The 20,322-nt window shown below is 38.8% G+C and overlaps 1 protein-coding gene across 5 annotated transcripts in view; it reads right to left on the reverse strand.

Moving 5' to 3' along the window:
- Positions 1 to 20,322, reverse strand: part of RAPGEF2 (Rap guanine nucleotide exchange factor 2) — a 180,305-nt gene that overhangs the window by 115,587 nt on the left and 44,396 nt on the right. For all 5 annotated transcript variants that reach the window (XM_057375569.1, XM_057375578.1, XM_057375559.1 and 2 more), the window contains exons 2-3: positions 9,606 to 9,676; positions 6,015 to 6,071 (exon numbers count right to left, since the gene is read on the reverse strand). In XM_057375569.1, the coding sequence (XP_057231552.1) occupies positions 6,015 to 6,071; positions 9,606 to 9,676 (128 nt within the window). The remainder of the gene's footprint in view (positions 1 to 6,014; positions 6,072 to 9,605; positions 9,677 to 20,322) is intronic.

Genomic DNA, 20,322 nt, shown 5'->3' on the forward strand with positions numbered 1-20,322 from the left:
ATTTATTTGTATTCTTTTTCACTTCTGAAATAAAACAAGAACTTTGGTCAAATTAGAGATTAYTGCAGAGTGTCAGTAATGCCTGTCAGTCTAAAACAGTGKATTAAACAGGYAATCAATAAATAYATTATACAAAYATATGCACACAAGTTAATTGACCTMTTGTCATTGAAGTCTTGATATTAAACTTGCACAGTGAATTAGCCCTCTGTATCAGAAGAAAAATTCAAAACAAAAATTACAGTCTCCTAAATCACCAGAAAACATCTTCAGAACTAGCAAAATAAAATGATCTTGCATCCAAAACACTCTGAGGTCAAATCTGTTCTTATATCTTACAGCTTCCTAATGCTTCTCCAAAACCAAAGCTTTTATTCTCAGAATTACAAAAAGAAAAAAAAAAACCTGATAGGTTTCAGTGAAACATTTACAGTAAAGAAGGTGCATTACTTCAGTCATCATTCAAGGAAGTCTCAAAATCAGGTCAAACAATAACACAAATTTGGAACTGGCTAGGCAAAGCCAACAGACAGTAACATTGATCACTGACACTATTAAGAAGCCTTGATTCAGTGTCTGTTTATACAGAGAAAACTGCCAAGTCCTTGAAAGTGTTTATTTTAATGATAGACAGTGCCTAAAAATTCCCCACAGAAAATGTATCCACAACACAACATATGAATTCAGGTTTCTGATTTACTGCAGTGCAGAGCTGGCAGTATTCCCAATGATATTTTGGCAACTGCCTGACTATCAGAAGGCACAATACACCTTTAGGAATATTCTCAGGACAAAGAAGAAAACAGAAGAGGCCAGTGCTGCAGCACTTCTTTGCATTATTAAATATACTGCTGCAGAACTTCCACAGAAATGTATGGATGCAGAAGCAGCATGAATATATATATATTGCCTGCAGAGGTCTACCTGAAAATTCTGACACTGACCCAGATCACAGAATCATCTAGGTTGGAAAAGATCTTTACAATCATGAAGTCCAACCATTGCCCCACTGCTGCCATGATAACCAGTAAACCACATCCCCAAGCACTACATCTGTGTCTTTTAAATACCCCCAGGGAGGGTAACTCAACCACTTCCCTGGGCAGGCTGTGCCAGGGCTTGACAACCATTTCTGTAAAGAAATGTTTTCTGATGTCCAATCTAAACCTCCCCAGCATAACTCAAAGCCAGTTCCTCTTGTTTTATCATTTCTTACTTAGGAGATTCTCTAGCAATTCCTTTCTGCAGTCTTTCAGCATTTAAGTTTTGTACCTGTACAATATATATAACTACAGATCACACATATTGCATCTACAAAAGCACCCCATCTTAATACAATTTCAGTAAGGTGGTCTCAGCACAGCCCTGCTGTTTAAAAATCATGAGACCCTGAGACTGGTTGAGTTGGTTAGAGCAGAGTGCTAATGATGCCAAGGTTGTGRTTTTGATCCCTGTATRGGSCATTCACTTAAGAAATGGACATGACAATCCTTGTGAGTCCCTTCCARCTCGGAATATTGTGTRTGCATCTGTGTGCGTGTGAATAGCTAAAGAAGAGACTTTCAGCTCATTTCTGTCACATTTCAAGTCAGGCTCTGCAGAAATGTACAGCAACTTTGGTATAAATTTCTGTAGGGTTATATGCACTGCTTTTGTGCTCCTGTGGCTCTTCAGGGCAACTGTGAAAGAGCCATGAATTCAACAGATGCCACTTCTTTTATTGTAGGACCTCAAAGTGTGACGCTTAAGAGTCCCACTCTTAAAAAGACTACTCATGGATCTATTTCTCACCTGTCCTTGTACAGAACTACCACCCTCCAGMATTTCTGAGACATTCAGCTCTAACTCACAAAGGACACTAACATTTCTATTTAAGAAAACAATTGAGATTTGAGTAGCTACCAGAAGTTGTGCTCCTTTATTCCCTTTCCAGATTTCMTTTATTTCAGGATTTGAAGGCTGGGCCAAGCCAGTCCTGCAGAAGGCTGYATGCCTCACCCAAAACCAATGGGTTTGGGTCTTGTGATTTGCCATGGTGATGTAATTCAGAAAACTTGGCTAAGCTTGGATGGTGATATTACTTCTACTAGACCTRAGAATTTAGATTTACTCACAGAAATATCGGAAATCTTCAGCTGAAATTGCATTCTTTATCTTTTTTACAGCCTTCTCCACTTCCCATCCCCTTTTCCCTCCCAATTCCACATGCATAAAAGCACTACAGTCTTAATAAAAGTAGCTGGTTTTAATTTCAGACTGCATGACAAGCTGGGAATGGGGAAAAGAATTAAGAAAAAATGTAATTGTACAGATACAACTGTTTGTCTCACACCTGSCTACTACAGTCAGTTACTTAGAAACTAATCAAGTTGCTATTTCTCATTTCAGCTGCGGACATTCTCTACAGTAGTAACTCCATTTTACAGCCAACATTTTTTCTCTCCAATCTCCAGTTTCTACATACAACTTCTACTTTTGTTTCTCCATGCTGAATTTTATTAAAGGTTACAAGCTGAATGACATAAAAGCACACAAACATATTGACATTAGAGAAGAGCTTTTTACAGCCAGAGACATTAACAATAACATTCAGTTCAAGATGTCCAAGAGATAACTCTTCTTTAAACACTTGTCCTTTTTTTTAAGAATCAACACCATCACAAACAGTAGCCTACTACCTAAGTCCTACAGACTGCAAAGTTGTTACTTTGCAGTTGCTAGGAACTTTAATCCAAAATGCAATCTTCTCAGTAAGGACATGTGGGAGGCAGAAGCATATATCCAATCGGGATTTCATCTGAAGGATCTCTAAAACATATATATATATATATATATATATATATATATATACACTTCACAATAACCTGGAGTTCCCTTTGTTAAAAACAATAAAAGCAGTAATTAAGTTAGTTCCAGATTCTATTGCTCAGAAACTGCAGGGAATGTAATCACAAAAAACTATGTCATGCTATAGCCTGGCAATTCAGAAACATCAGGTTTTATTATTGAATTACTTTGGACTGCAGCTCATCAACCCTTAAAATATTTTCTGCCAATCCAAATCCTTAGTGAAGAAAATAAGGGAAGCTTAAAAATATACAAAACTTCCTTACAGAAAGAGTAAGCCAAACACCACTGATGCATACAAACAGAAATATCAAACAGCATGGCTGRAAAACACATTCAGCCCTTACATGACTAATGAGGAGGAAAAAGAGGTGCTTGATTTATTAGAGACATACTCATTTGCTTATATCCAAAGCACTTATTGCCAAAGATTCCTCTGCCACCAGAGCACAGAATTCAATTTTGATCTGAAAAACTTTGTTCAACTGTCCAGAGGTATAAACACCCTCTACAAATCTGCTAAAACTTTGGTTTCCAAAGAAAATGCCAATTGGAAGCTCACTGTTGAAGAGAGCCAGAATTACCATCACGCAGATATGAAAACAGAACATTTTTTTCTTTGGACTACTGATAAAATATATTTCAGGTGACCAAAGTAAATATTTCTTTTCATGAGMTCTTTAAGTAGATTTGAATAAAGGCAGCAGGTTAAAAAACATAAATCAAATATGCGTGTTAAGCAAACCTCAATTCTGAAGTTTTGCTTTGCAGGTTTTAAGCCTTTTTATCATTAATTTCCCATCAAATGAAAGTATTAGAATGACTGGCAAATGAAGAATAACTCAAGCTGAACTGCCACTTCTAATAACCCAGTTTCCATTTAAACAGTGAGATGGCCGTAGGGTTTGAGAATTTGTCACTACCATGTACACCCGCTGATAGTAAAGTAAATGCAGATGAGATGAGCCAGTTTCAAACAACGTGCTCCATTTTATCCCTTTGGTCATTAAAAAAAAATCTATAGAGCTACTATGAAAATTAACAACTTTTTTTTTTTAAATGCAAATTCATTTGCAAGGAATGCACATAATTATTTTCAGCATTGCATACACGCAACAGAAATTTACTTTTGCATACATACCACTGACAATGCAGATAGGCATTTTCACRATGAAAAATTTTTGATCAAATAAACAGGGCAACTGCGTTAGTCTGCACATTAGCATTTAGGGATAAAGATTCAGCTTTTCTGCATTGAGACATTAAGTCATGCCTCAGGGAGGTCAAACACACAGGTCAATTAACAGCTCCAACAGTTGCATCTATTTTCATAGATATAGCACCCAATTTCAGATTTCAATGCAAATATACCATCACAAGAGGGGGAGAAGAAGTTGTAACTTAAAAAACAATCTAAAATGTTTAAATGCAATGCCCTTTTGTACCATAGCCTTCATGATGAAAATAAGAGCTTCAAGTGATAAACTCTGGTATGTTCATTAAAAAGTAACCAGGTTGCATGTTCCAAGCTGATTTCCTACAGCTCATAACTGAGTGGATTGATCCTAGCCTGGCTATCAGTTTGCTCCTCTCCTGTAGTACTCAAAGAGTTTTTTCAAACATGTGCAWAGCAAAATTGGAATTCTGTTTTTCAGAAGAGTATATCTTCAACTTATAGGCTGAATTTGTGAAACAAAAGCAAAGGATCTTTCCAAGTTCATTATCCTAAAAATAGAACACTGGAATTAGACTGCAGGTTCCATGGGATTTTCTTACTAAGCAGATCTCAAATTATTCATTAAAAAAAAAAGTAAAGCTACAGCTCAGAGTAACAGAACATACATTTCTAGCTTCAAAATATGGAATTTTTCATTATTTTTAAAATAAAAATATTAAATGTTAAATTTCATGTTTAGCCCATTAAATATTAAATCAGAGATGTGAAATGCTAGAGCAAGCACATTTTGCATTAGCATCTATATCCAGAAACTGCCAAACTGCCCATTAAATCTTTTGAATAAATCATGGGGAAAAAATGTCAAGGAGCAACTAAATAGGAATGACAGGCAAACAACCAAAGTGAAGATGAAGTCACATGAAAGGAGTGACAAAGGAAATCAGTGCAAAAGAACTACAAAATGCACTTCCAGTTAACCCAGATTTCACCATCTCCTGCTTGTGAATTATATTTTTTTCAGGCACATATTTCTTATCATTGTTGCCTGCATTGAGTATATGCTTAGCTAGCAGTACAGATTCATCCAGCATATAATTCAAATTTAAATCAGTGKTTAGAATGACCAAAACATTGGATCTAAACAAAAACTCTGTTACACAGAGCAGACACAAACCAAGTACTTAGAAAAGGACAAATCACCAGCACAATGATTCCCAGCAAATTAATGTGTAAAATGAATAAAGATTATATTGGTCTAATTAAAATTATCTATCCACCTATAGATTTTATCTATCTACCTATAGATTCTGACCTTGTGWATTTACCATACATAACATTACTGGGTTTCATTAGACACTAATTTAACTTTGGTGAATGGTCAAGGCCCAGCATTTGAGTTTATTCTATCACATCTTCCTCCTGATGTRCAAAGGAAGGGTCACAAGTGTATTTTCTGTATGCTTAAATGTTCAAATAATGACAGATAAGTTTGAAAAATATGCATTTGGAGTCTGGGTTAGAGGCAATAAGCAAGAATCTGACAAACCTTTTGTTTCAATAAATTACTTACATAAATGAAGCAATTACAATTCCCAGACCTCTACTGCAAATCTGAGTTGACACTAGAGCACATCCCTGCTAATTATAAACCATGTTAGATTTGTCAATTTGKCACCACTGGCACGAAAAGCTGATCACTACTACTTGCACAAAATTGAAGTARGACTAAATGACAATTAATGAGAAGACATCCCACATCCTCTAATTTTATATAAATTTAATATAACATGAACCACCAAGCAAGAGCCACTGTCAGCTCTCTCCCTGGCACCAGCAAATTTCTCTGCTGTTTGATGATGAAAATGAAGTGGATCATTTATATTTACAGACTGCACACTGGGCAAGGAATTTTGGCATTAAACAGTCCTTTACTCACTTTAATACRAATTAATTCTTTGAACATCATGCAAAAGGAAGCAGAAATACTTACTAGTACAGAACTTCATTYGCTTCATGCCTTTCATATCTAACAGTTTCACACATCAGTCTGAAAGAGAAGARGGCATTTTTAGTTATGATTCCTATCAGTGTCACAGAGACTTTACTTTCTAAAGTTACTYGGCATTTCCACAGGTAACTCCAGAACTCACAGAAACTAACCATTAATTTAAATCCAAGCMAATTCACAATTTAAGAGAATCAATTGTAAAATCTAAACATTTAAGTTGCTCTYTCATCAAAGATCAGATCAGATTTAGGATACTAGATGTAGCAGTTCCCATAAAAATTCTACAAAAATAAATGAAAATTATACTGATTTCATTTTACAAAGTGATGTGATAAAAGCAAGTTGCTTTATAAAAACAATGCTGCATTTTAGAAATRYATGGAAACRYACTATGGACAARACTAATCACAGATACAACAAAATWAAAACTGCTCTCTTTTGCAAGTTARGCCCAAGAGATAAAACAAGAAATWATATTGCATGRTAAATCAATGCTTCTCATTTTTGCTGAAATTCAGCAACTTGAAAATTACCATGAGATTTTAATGCTGAAATCCCAGGGGGCTCAAAGTGGAGAGAATTTCCCGCAGGAAAATTCTCTGTCTAGAGGGGAGGATTAAAGTGCTTTCGTATTCACTGTCTGCCTGACAAATGTGGCATAATAGAGAGCAACCATAATAGAACCTACCACATACTAGGAAATGCAAAGTTAACTTGATGTAAAAAAATCACCATGCCATTTCTGTCTATTGCCTTAAGGAAACAGCCTCGTGAATTACTGGGGGTTGGGGACAAAACAAATCCCACTGCCTCCCTTGGCCTTTCTATAGCTCTGAAGCAGACTGCAAACCCCAAGGCTATTTGACAGTCAGACAGAGATTTACCTAAGAGGCTCATGAGAACATTTAAATAAGGAACTATATTTAAATTTTGGAAATAAATTCTCTTTCCTCACATAATCCATCATCAGAAATCTTAGTGTATCAATGACCAGCTGCCAGCAATAATACCATAAGCGGACAAAAGCACCCAAGAATTGCTGCTCAGGCAAAAAATGTCCAAAAAGTTGATTTGAGGCCTGTAAGAGTTGGTCTGGGTTTGACATAACATTCAATTGCCATTTCTTAGATCATTCATTTCAACAGTCAACAGATTTGCTACAGAAGTCACCTTAACACTCATGCCTTGCAGGATTTTACTTATTATTTCAGCCTACTAAAAATAATGCTTTTTCTGTCCAGAAGTGGCAGGCTTATAGTGGTATCGTKATTATTCATAAATTATAAATAGAAAACTGAGCTCTTAATTCTGTTTGCAGATGGACAGAGAAATATAAAAATTAAGAATCAAGTTTTACTACCACAGCCTTTCCCACAGTCTGCTATTTTAGATGTACAGTTTGGACCATCTTTGAGACCTTTYCTCACAGAAAAATGTCTCTATTGTAAAAATTAAGTATTATTTATTGCATMTTGATTTCAGCTAATAAAAAATCTTTTTGCTTCCTGGCACAGCAAAAAAACTTTGAACCACAGAACCATCACTTTTCAGATACTGCTCTCCACCATAAAATTGTGTCTCATCAAAATCTTTTACAAACACTTAAAGGCTACTGCTTCTACCTCCTGGGTTTTCATCTTCCCTCTCTGATCCTGCTTTCAGAAGGAAGGGGAGCACAGACATGAAGTTACTGGTGAGAAGATACCAGAAGAAAAGTCATTGCTGGGAGTCAGATTGAAAAATTTCAATACTGCTCAAGGATAGGCTGTGCCCTGCTGGTGTGGAACGATGCTGGGCAATGTGCCATCTAAGAGCAGGAGTCACAGGAAACAGAATCACTGCAAAAAGCAAGTTCTGTTCCCCTCTGAATTGGGACAGAGGGAAGCACATTCTTGATACAGTCACGCAAGTTCAGCACTGGCATTCAGTTTTACAGCATTTTGGTCCCATTATTAGGACAGCAGTGGGGGAGAAAATGCCTCTTCGGCAAAAAGTTGCCAAGTTTTTCAATTTTTGTGTTACAGTGGAACAGTGAGAAAACTACAGTGACCAAGTAGCACAAGCTAGATTGCTCCCTCAAATATTTGAAAAKTTGAATTAGTTCTGGTCAATACTTGTGTCCAATTTTTGCTCAATCACTCAAACGTGATCTTCATCCACTTCCTAAACAAATGTAATAAATTACAGATGAGATCACCAGCAAGCCATATGGTAAGTTATTCACTACTAGAGGCCACATTTAATACACTGGATTTTAATGAATCTCAGAGGTTTTTGTGGCATTCCACTGCCACWAGAAGAGTTGTATCCTAGAGGATACTATGAAAGCTTTCAGTCCMACATCTGCCAGGAGCCCAGCCTTGTCCATGTATGGTACTGTAAACAGAAGCTCTCTTTGAGGAATTCGCTATGCTGGGAAAGCGAGTTCCACACATTCCTCAGCGAGAACCTCATGCTGCACAGGAAGCCAAGAAGCACATATCAACATACCACACAGCCATATGTGCACACTTTGATCTTTGTAAACAAGTCAACATCAGTTCAGCTCCAGCTATGCCAAACTTCATGTGCTAAAAGTATTGCATGCAATAACACAGCACAAAATCCTTGGACTGAATGGGACCATGGCCTCCTTCCAAAGCGAAAGCAATTACAAAGGCTTCTTTGAAGTTAACATTCACATTGCAAAATGTGTCTTGAGCACTTGGGGAGAAAGAAAACCCCGCCTTTTATTTTCTCCAAATTACAGAACATTGGCTTGGGAAAACGGACTCTCACAGAATGACGAAGCAAAAGGCCAGAAATTAGAACCTAAATCAGCATTAATCAAGTCAAAGTTGCTTCATCATCTTCAGATGTGGCAAATGTTGGCAAACCCCTGGATATGAAACAGCAGTAATTCATTCCCTCTACCCACAGGGCATACAGGAGATGTGCTGGCCTCCTTCTGTAGCTGCCTCAACTAATGCCCAAATACCCTTGGAAACCTCTGATGTAAGATGCTTTTGTGAGGACAACTGGAACAATGACTTAAAAAGCAAACAAACACAAGTCTTTATAAAAAAACTAGGAAGCTCTCATGAAAGTTTTTACTTGAATTAGTTTGCTTCAYGAAGCATTTTAACAAAGAAGTATGGATGGCATTTATTAAATATTTTTACTAAGTATTATTTTCATGTGTTGTATGTAATGTGTCTGAAATTTCCACACAAAAGCAAGGACAAACTGAGAGAGAAGCTGAAAACGACTCTGCTCTCATGACTACCATACTACATAAATAATTCCATCAATGTATGGGCTTGTACTCTGTGTGTAAAGCATTTATTTCTAGGCAGAACATTTGAAAAAAAAAAAAAAACAAATGCATTCATAATATATTGAAATAGGAAGGAACAAATAGAGATACACTGTGCACACACACAAGAAGGAAGTGTTAGGAGAATAAAGGGATGAAAAGAATGCAGTGATAGCCAGTTTGAGGCAGGGWACACAAAAGCATATGGTTACCAAAATTACTGTTCCTTTGCCTTTTTAGTGCATTAACACATGGTTTTTAATGACAAAGTGTCGTACCTTAGCTGATGCTCTCTCAGGTTAGACAATGCTTCCATTCCATGTAGATATGAATACACAATCTCCAAGTCCTACAAAAACAAGGAAAATATTATTAATATTCTCAGTTTGGTACAAGCTGTTAAGATACTGGCATTAAAAGCATCCAAAGCTCTCCAAACAGGGGTAGTAGGAACACTTCCAGGAGGTTAAAGGCAAACTGCAGGAACACCTTCGGTCATACTGTGGAACCTCACATGAGGAAGAACGACARCATGTCCACATCAAATACAGAAACCTTTCTGCTTCTGCTATCATTACTCTGTGTCTAGGAAATAAGCCTAATCCGGAAACAAGCCTATCACGGTCCTGCTTTCCAAAACCAGCATCCCCAAAAACTTTATTTTACTTCGTAAAGTTGGTCCTTTTGTGTTCAGGTAAAAAGAATAAAGTACAAAACAGTCTAACAAAATACCCCATCATACAGRGATATTTCTAAAGTTATATCCTTTTCAAATGGAAGATAAGCCACCATCTTAAATGAGAAAAAAAAAAGCTGGCATGAGCAGAAAATTACTGGCATGAGATTATAAAAAGAAGTCAAATATCATCCTAGTTACAATATGGTGAAGTGTTACATTCAACCATTGTGGGCCTCCAATATCCAGCTGACAAAACAGTAATAGAGATATGAAAACAGCATTCAAGACCAAAACTTYCCAAAATGAAACTATGGAAACACTAATGTCAGGCTAGAGGCTTTGCCCAAGTTATACTTAAAATAACTACAGCAAGTTAACTGCTTAAGTGAAGCCAAAACCCTCTCTTTAGAGTGATTTAACTTTGGCTCATGGATTTCATGCTGTTTCATCATCCTTTTCCTTATTTTAAAATTTGTTAGTTGAGACAAAGTATTATACATAATTCATTAAAAATCAGAGCAATGGTCCACAACCACCAGCTGAGGCTGGTGAGCAAAGTTGAGAATAAACTAACAACAACACAACTCTCATGCCTTACTGTAAGAAGATGTTTTCAAGTAATGGAACATATCAAACCTAGAAATTTATGAAAGATTTGATCACTGTGAAATACTTGTGTATTTAAAACTACCTAAAAAGTACAGAAATACTTGTTTTCAGACACAATGAAAAAATGCTCTTTAGGCAAAGATAAAGGATCAAAGTCACAAAGAGAAGTTGATTTTAAGAATAAAAAAGAAAATCCAGTTATATACATTAAGTATAAAAATGTGCTGTGTTTGTTAAAACCATGGTACAGATCAAAAAAGATACCAGAGTTACACTCAGGAGATGTCTCTCATTCTGTAACAAAAAGAACATCKTTTTCTTATACTGGAAAAGGCAGACATACAGTTTGAAAAAAGTACAAGTGCATGAGCCAAAACGCTGCAATTTCACTTCTGTTCTGGCCCTTCTGTTCCCTTGCCCTCYAGAGGCTTTGGTCCTGCAAAGAGCAGAGGGCACATCAAAAACAGAAGTAATTATGCATGTACTGGGATGGAGGGACTTTGCACGTAGGAGGTTCTGGAGAGAAAATACAGCAGTGGCTTGGTTTGGTTTTGTTGTTTTTTTTTTAATATTAATAAAAGTGTGTGAAAAGACATGTCAGCCATAGTCAGTGACCTGCTCGGTTGCCAGAGAGGCTGGAGGTGAGCAGAGGCTCCCGGGAAGATGCAAGGCAGACGGTCCCGTGGCACACACCAGCAGCTGCCCTTGGAAGCTGGGAGTGGAGCACTGAGGATCAGATGCTCACAGCAGCACAGGACAYGGGAAAGAGCCTGACCAGAAAGGGCTGCTCTAACTTATTTCCAACAAACCTCTCGAACAACARGCAGAGAAGAAAGGAGAGCAACCTTCTGCAGCCAGCTCACACAGAGGYTTCTCTGGAGTGGCAGAGATTTCATCTGCTGTGAAGTACTCACTAAGAGCAGAGAACCATTAAGGATGCKAACTGACCTAAAAGTGGGATCCACGGGCATGGGGCTTCCAGAACTGATGGGGGACACAAACCCAGTGACCACCCCCAGGGGTGTACAAAGGAACAATGARCACAGGTTATGTTCCCAGAGAAATGCAGCAGGAGTGACTCAGGGCAGGGGGGAACACGCTAAACCAGTGAAGGGAGTCACAGAACCACAGAATGCTTTGGGTAGGAAGGGATGTTAAAAATCGTAATTCCAACAGCCCTGCCATGGGCAGGGTCTCCTTTCACTAGACAAGGTGGCTCAAAGCCTCATCCAGCCAGGCCTTAAGTCTTTCTGACCAATTTCACAAATTCTGACAAATTTCACAAACCAAGTTTAGTGAACTCTATTTTTTTTTCTTTAAATAAATAATTCCCTTTCAAAATATAAGCATACTTGTAAAATATTTGCAAGTACAACACCCCATAGGTCCCCAGATGAGAAACTGCAAATGGTGAAAGTCTTGACTAAAAAAAGAAAAAAAAAAAGGATAAAAAGAGATTAAAAAAAAATTTTAAGAAGTCTAATAAAGGGTAGGGATGAGGAAAAAAACACAACCAATGAAATATTTATTTGCACTTCCATCATGGTTGCTGACTAAAGATCGCTGAGAGAACTAAGGCAAGGAGCTTTATTTTGATTTGGAGAAAAAAAAAAAAAAAAGCAGCAARAAAACGTTCCAACATCTCAGCTGCCATGCTCTGGATGTTTCTGACAAGTGCCAAAGTGAGCTGCTGCCCATTCCTTAAGCGGAATCTTTCCAGAGGCGTCTGGCAGGGAACAGCTCCCTCTAGCACCAAAAGTTTGGCATTGAAATTGAAGTAACGAAAAAACAGCAACACCACTTTCGATCAGCTTCTCCATAATAGTGCAAGGTACAGAAAACTACAGTAGAGTCAAAAGAGCAAATACATATTCATATATGGTCAGCAGGCACTGCACACTTCCAGTCAGCCTGCAGCATTAAAGAGGGAGAAAGCAATTTTAAAAAAAAAATTAAATCAGAATATCAAGTTATTGGTGTGAGACCACATCAGTTTTCCATTTATCTCAAGAAAAATTATGCTGCGCTTACTTGGCAAAAATACTCGTTATCGAACACAAATAGCTGTTTCAACTTCTTAATTCAAAGTGAATTGACAGAATGCAAAAGCCCTTTGGAATCATTTGTGCCAAGTACTGCAATACCCTCAGAAGATTCCAAGAGCTTGAAAAGAAACCTTTTCACAAAAATAACACACACACATAAACTAAGACATGTAAGCTATGAAAATTTTTGATTTTGATATTCAAGACACTTGACAAAAGCTAAACTTTTAAATTCCTCAGGAAAAGAACCCTGTCTTTCGAGGACGTAAGATGCCTAYAGGATTTATGCCGACTAGTTAAGCGAAACTTTAAAGCAGCATCTAAATTCAAGCCCACTGTGATTTGCACAAACATTTCTGCCAGTCGCAGAGCTCCTTAAAGCTGCACAGGGTATTCGGAAGGAGGCAGGTAACACGATGCTTCCTCGGATGCTGTTTTGATAAGGCAAGTACCCAAATAACCACCGGGGGGCAGACCGAGCCATCGAAACTTCAGAGAACGTCATTCTCCRCTTTCTCCCTTTTTTGTTTCCAATGTGACTTTGCAAGAGTTTAAAAATGTCAAGAGGAGCAAAGCTAATCATCCCCACTACAACTGGTTAAATATTCGGCTACTGGAAGGACTACCCAAAAGCACAGAGGAACTATCTTCTTGCTTTCTAGTTTTATCCAGGCAGCAGAATTTAAAAAAAAAAAAGTTAAAAAAAAAAAAAAAAAGCCATGCAAAGGCTCAGCTGATGTTGCTACACAAAGGTTGTGGCAACCACTTGAAAAAACACCTCATCGGAAACTCCAAAGCCAAAAATTAAAGCAAAAATTAGCGCAGTTTTCAAAGCATGTTTTTATTTAAATGAAAGCTAAAAGACTGAAATCTAATCTACTCCTAAATCTGTACTGCAGCCAGAGTCATATGCTTGAGTTGCTGTGTGGGAAGTAGCACCAAATTTGTTTAATTCAGTGTTATTTCTTAATTTGCTTGTTTGTGTGGTGTCAGATGGATCACTTTAAAGTTCTGCCTGTACTTTGAAACAAAACAGAGACACTCAAGTTTTAACACAGCTCAACTTCAATTAGATCTGCAGAAACATAGTGGTCTGCAACCTTACCTCYGCTCTCCATTCTGATAAAAATCTGTCCCTGTTTATGCCCAGACTTTCTATCCATTTGATTTGTGCTTCCAACATATTTGGCAATGCCAGTTACACAAACCAGAATACTGGCCCCAAGTTCATACTAGTTTAATGAAAATATTTTTACTTTATTAAGATGCTAGAGATGTGAAAATTCGCTGTTTTGGACTGAAAAACTTAAACCTGTCTAAAAATTGCAAGCTTACACTGAATTCAACCCTAGTTTGCATTAAGGTGTGAAACTACAGGGCAAACTCAACTATTCATCCTTGCCACACTTAGGCAAAATCCTGAGAAATTCATTGCTATCCAAGTGAGAAATTCACTCATTTCTGTGATGTGGCAAACAAGCAGAGAGMAGCTTTCATCTTGTAATAGTTTGGTTTCTTTCAAATCAAAAGGCAAAAATAAAATACAAGCTAATTCCTTGATTCACTCTCTTGAAGAACAGAAAAAAAAGGAACTTTTCAAAGCACCTAAAATTCACCTGAGGCTCAAAATGATCTGCCTGCTGAGCGCACAATGTGTTTTGAAAGGCTGATCTCTTAAAAATAACCCATCTTTAGTTCACGTTCAGCCAACCAAGGGGAGCAGGGGGACTTACTCCCCATCACGTGTGGCCACTGCAGACCACACTCCAAGCACAAGTTTCACTGCTGTTAAGACAGGGGGTCCCACCTGGCCCCTCTCTGCCAGTCTCCTGCCACCTCCCCAGCCCCAGGACAAGCACCTGCTCCAAGGACCCGACCTGGAGCCGCTCTCTTGGCAGCACAAGACCCACGAGCCCCAATGTCGGGGTCACAGAAGCTCCTGCAGCACACAGGAGGTGGCACCTCAGAGTCTTTGATGGGTTTAAACAGACCATGAAACTGCTGGCAGGAAGAGAGGCATTTCTCCATGGCTGACTAAACAGTTTTTAGCCCAGACTGGGACCTCCTAAATTGTGATGTACCAACAAGTCCAGCAATGTCAAGCATTTTCTCTTGATTGAGCAACRAGGCCACAACCCAAACCAAAAGCACTGTCATGCGCACATGAAGATGAACATTTCATCTTCACCTCCAGCATGCCAGCAGTGGAAAAAAACCTGAGCACACTCCTAAGTGCTGTGCAGAAGCCCAGGTATGTACACACTTATCACTGAGCCATAAAGAGATTAAAAAGAAGTATTTGCCATGCACTACTAAATTTTTAACATTCTTGTTTTTATACCAGCACCTTTAAATTCAGATGGGAGGGTGCTGCCTGCCAGTGCCCTACCTATTATACTGCCAATTTAAGATAAATTTTTCTTTTTAACTTCACTGTAAGCTACATTTCCCTGCAAGCCATTCTTACTATTGTACATAAAGATCTGTGGCTTAAAAATAAACAAAAGCTAAGTTACTGGAAATAATTCACTGATGCTGAATTGGCAGCTACAAGAAAAGAAATGAAATATTTAAGTGAAATTACATATGTTCAATGGCCCTCATTGGTGCTCACRTGAATGAAATTCCATGAGCCATGTTTTAAGGAAGAACATAGGTTTTGTAGATTTACCTGAAAGTTCATCTTAAACCTCTTTGTGTTTGTCTCAACTAACATGCATTATATTCTGGGAAATTCATGACAAAACACCACTCCAAAGCAACCAGGCAGGATGGAGCTCGGGAATCAGCCTTCACCAAAAGGTCCTGCATCCAGACCATCCAGCCAGCCCAAGCCTTCACTTCCTCTAGGCAGCAGAAAAGAAATATATTGTATTGATCTTGTTAAGACTTGTTGACACACAAAAATTGTTATTTTTAGCTCCACCATGGGAGGGTGGGGACATTTGTTCTGGGTTACGGGTGGAATTTTTAAACTGGATTAGGAACAGGAGGAACAGGCAATTTTAATCTGGAACCGAAGCGCCCATGCATGAAGCTCATCAGGAGCAACTCCAAAACCTCATAAAGGAGAAATCCCATTTTCCTGGGAGTAGTTCCAGTACAGAACAGAAACACACTTTTCCAAAGACTTAACTGAATTACTGCTTCAATGTGAGATGCTGGAGAAACACCGTAAGATTACAGTAAAATAATTGCAAAGAAATGTGATGTTTCAGTGGGGTACTGAAATCAGCTTTCCTGTGTTTCAAAGATACATAATTTCTTTTGTGAATTATTTTCTTTCTAAAGAGCACCCCTCAAAAGACAATTTCATTACATGCTCATTTTTTCATTTTACAAAAATGAGTTAGAAGGTTCAGCAACCCACCAACACTAACAGACTTCTAACACTGTCTCAAGAGTAGTCCAATGGATCCAACATAYCCTGCTGGTCATAAAGCTCTCAGCAGAATAGCTGAACAAAACAATTAAGACATTMATGATTATAATCACTCCATAAGATGGGGGGATGAACATGGAAAGGGTAGACGGGAAATTAAAGCCTGCCATGCCATAGAAGTCCACAAGCAAACTAATGAGCACAGGAAATTACAGGGTAGTGCAGAGCGTTCCTTTTCTGCTTTCCGGCCTCTCAGAAGTCAGACAATTAAATGCTTAACACAAAAGCCCAAGTTCTGTAGTCAGAAATCCCAAGGTTGATTGCATGTCCAAATTCAAGATGAACAGTTCCACCACAAAAGATTCTTCCTATTGACAGCATAGCCCATAATTATAAAAGGCACTTAAGTTGTTCACCATTACAAATAGATGTAGCTGTCTTTTTGCATCTTTTCAATATTTATGGCCAATAGTTGGAGTGTTGTATTAAAGTTGTTAAATCCATTTTCYCACTCATTGCACAAATATTCACATCTTTTGTTGCAGAAGGTTCTTTTTTAATGCTAAGGAGAGTCTTAAATTGGTTTTTGAGGGTTATTTGTCCCCATTTTTCATTAGCTATATGAAATAAGACCCAGTATCTTATTAAACARAAATCAAATTTGCACTAACAAACAGATCAGCCACTAAACACAGTGGCAATTATTTTTAAACAACTACTTGTAGCAGAGATCTCTTTTATGTAAGATGATTCAATTATATYGTACTATAATGATTGGCAGCTTTCAATTAAAAAAAAAATCTATTTAAAAAAAAAAAATCAGGAACAAAACAGGGAAAAATGAAGTGATAAACTCATGTCCTGGAGTTAACAGACTAAAAGTAACTCCTAATTGGCACCAAGTTGCAATGGCAGAAGCACTTTAAAGGACACCAGCCTAGAGATCAACATCAAGGAAGAACAATCAAGGTGGCCAGGAAAAGAAGACCATGGCASATGAGGTAAGGTTGCCTTCCAAAACTGGGGTCAGTAGTTAGCTGTGCCTAGAGGACTCCCCAAGAGCTGTGAGAGCAAGATTAAGATATGACAGTTCTCAGGTACTTTTAGGGGTGGGTTTGGGGTTTTTTGGGGTTTTTTTGAGAGTGCCTATTTAGCCTCCAGGTTTCACAGCAGCCAGGTTAATAATATTCATGATACCATTTTATGCACAAGGACTTTAGTTCAGACAACCTAAGAATAACTAAGCCAGTCAAACAACTAGCCATGAAGGAAACACATCACTACAAACTTGATCTGGGCAATGGCAATTTATTTTCTGAAAAAAAAAAAAAAATTGTAAAGCCTGGTACTTCAACATCATAACCACAGCTACACCATAGCTACACCATATTCCTCCTCTAAATGCATCATTAAAAGTGTTGTGATCATTTAAAAAATCCCAACAATGTGCGCTTTGTAGTGTGCTGGTATTCATGGTGGTTGAACACATGGTGGACCAGAAGTGTTAAATAGGGCAGGTATCCCAAATCATGAGCAAAAAGGTCACAGTGACATAGAGGAGGTGCTTTCACCAACTGATAAGTGGCAATTGCCCCTGTGAACAGATTAAGCTTTCCATGGTAATAACCTGTAAATTCAGTGCCAGGATAAGGCAGAAATGTGCCTGAGCTGATGAAGGGATAGCCCAGTGAGCCACCTCTGCCCTGTCACCTGCCATCATCTGTCTGCATCTGCAGCTGTAGCAGTCCCAGCTGCTCACATTTACCCAGCTTCTCAGACACAACTGCGTTTTACTGTGCTTTTAGGGCAAGCCCTAGGAACAGACCTCCTTGTGCTGCTGGGAGGGAGCAGCCYAGCACTGAAATGGGGGTTTCAGCACTGTCCCGAGTGCTGAATGTCACCACGCTCCACTCTCTGGCTTGCACACTTTTCCCTTCCCAACCAAAACCAAACAAACCCCAAAACTACCCAGAAGCACAAGCTCCAGCCTCCGGTCAAGAAAAATCATTGCCCAGACACAATTCAATCCCGCTCATTTCAGAACCACCCAGAGCATCAGGGCCACCTCCACCTTGTAAACTGGAGTTTTCTTGAAACCCACGATGCCAGGGGAGACCCTGACCACTCCTCCAGAGGTCACTTGTCACAAAGAGTCACCACAGAGCAGGGCTTATGCCAATGAGGAGCTCCACGCAGCAGCCCCTGGCTTATTACCATGACAACTCACATCCAGAAACAAAAGGAACCCGCACGCGTTGAGAACTGTGCTCTGCCAGAACTTACTACAAAAATATCCCAGTAGTACTATAATYAACAGAAAATACAGTGACTTGTTTTCTGTGGCTGGCTTACAATCATTTTGTATTGCTGGCTTACAACCAACCAAAGCAAAAACACAAAACAAACAAAACAAAAATAAAGTTCCCCTCTCCAACCACAAAGGCAACAACGGGTATTTGCTGAAGGAAAACTGCACTATTTCTTTCTGCTTTTAAGAGTTTGGGGTTTTCTTTATGGGAGATAATGTTGCTCTGGTTCTTCACATTTATGAATTAAAAAAAAAAAAAAACAGATACAATAACATCATAAGAAAGAGAAAATATTACACCACAACTACTTTCAGAAGTTAATATCCCATTATGCATCCTTCATACTCATGTTTTTAAAGAAAGCATTAAGATTCATTTAGACAGATAGAATTTTCCCAGAAGTTAAACACATAAGACAGCCAAGAGCCATGTTCTCTTTTTTTAGCAGATGAATTTCCAGCATATTTCAGAGCATTGCTTCCAACAGATATAAATCTTACTTGAAGAATGAGAGTAGGTCACATGAAAATTACTCCCAGACTATCAGGCAAACGATCACAGTGTAGTGCATATCTGCATGTCAAATCATTCATCACCCAAAAATTAATCTCAAAAGCTACTGGTGGGTCATTTCCTTCCAGAGCTGGCATTACCCTTCAGTGCTCCAAATCCAACAAGGAGAAATCACAGAGGCACCACAGACATCCCACGTGGCACTGCACCAGCGCCAGGGGCACGGGGACCCACCCTGGCTGGGCASAGTGGGCAGAGGATCTGGGCTCAGCCCGTCTGCTCTGCCTCTGCCTGGCAAGATGAAGTGACACACAGCAGCTTCAGCTGAGTGACACAGCACTGCCCTTACAGGGAAGGACTGCAGTGTCCTGCTGCAGTCTTACCTGGCACCCCACCCACCAGGGAAAACCATCAGGAACAGCAGGGAAGGTAAGAGAATACAAGAGAAGTCACACTGTGAAACTTCACTTTGCCATCCACTAAAAAAAAATCCCTTCTAGAGTGAACAAACCATTCAGCTCCTTTGCCTGTAGTGCTAATCCATAGGAGAGATCTGGAAACACCCTTCTCAAATATCCCCCCTTAGCTGCTCTAAATAGCTCTTTCTCAGCTCTTTAAGATCCTTTTCATCTCATCACACCTCCTGAAGGCACCCATCAGATCCAAATCCACTTCCAAGCATCAGACAGCAAAACACCAAGACCTTACACCTAAACTGTTTGTCAAATAGCCAGCTCCATGCCTTAGTACTGCATTTGTACCACAGGTTACAGAGTTGGTCACAGAGACATGATTTCCACTGATTATCACACACAAAGGAGATTCTGCAAAGGCTGGAAGCTGTGAATTCAGCTGATCTGCCGCTTACTCTGTTCCCTGAYTTGGCTGGCTCTGCACTTGTTTTTCAACAACTCTACCAACAGCCATAAAGAGACAGAGGTATTGTCAGGCATTTTTTTGTGACCAGGGACTTCCTAGTTAACAACACAAGGCATCACAATAGCAGTGACTGCTCAYGGTTGGCCTAAAAGCCATCTACTGAACTAGAGCTTAATTTCTACAAATTGCTAATGAGGTATGTGGCTGTCATGTCACAGCTGATTTTTTTTTTTTCTTTTTTCCCAAGTTCAAGAACATCCCTCCATTTCCTATATTCGTTTCTCTCCCCCCACCAGCCCCAACGAAGACAGCAGCTGATCCAGCCTCCAAAGGACCAACAGAAATGTTGTGGGATTGAGCAACCAAACATACTGGCACATGAAAACCCTGTCCACAGGACAACAGCAGACAGCCTCTCAGAATCTTAATCCATCCCATATTAAAGGGAAAGAGGTTTTTCCATGGTCTTTCCAGAGCAGGACCATATGTCACATGCTTTGCTCAGTGCAAAGTTAAACATATTAGAGATATAACACTGAATTCCTATTGTATAACGAAATACACCCTTGGTTTTATCAC

The sequence above is a fragment of the Malurus melanocephalus genome, unplaced genomic scaffold, assembly GCF_030028575.1.
Source record: "Malurus melanocephalus ecotype Western Australia unplaced genomic scaffold, MMel_1.1 scaffold_9, whole genome shotgun sequence".
NCBI lineage: Eukaryota > Metazoa > Chordata > Aves > Passeriformes > Maluridae > Malurus > Malurus melanocephalus.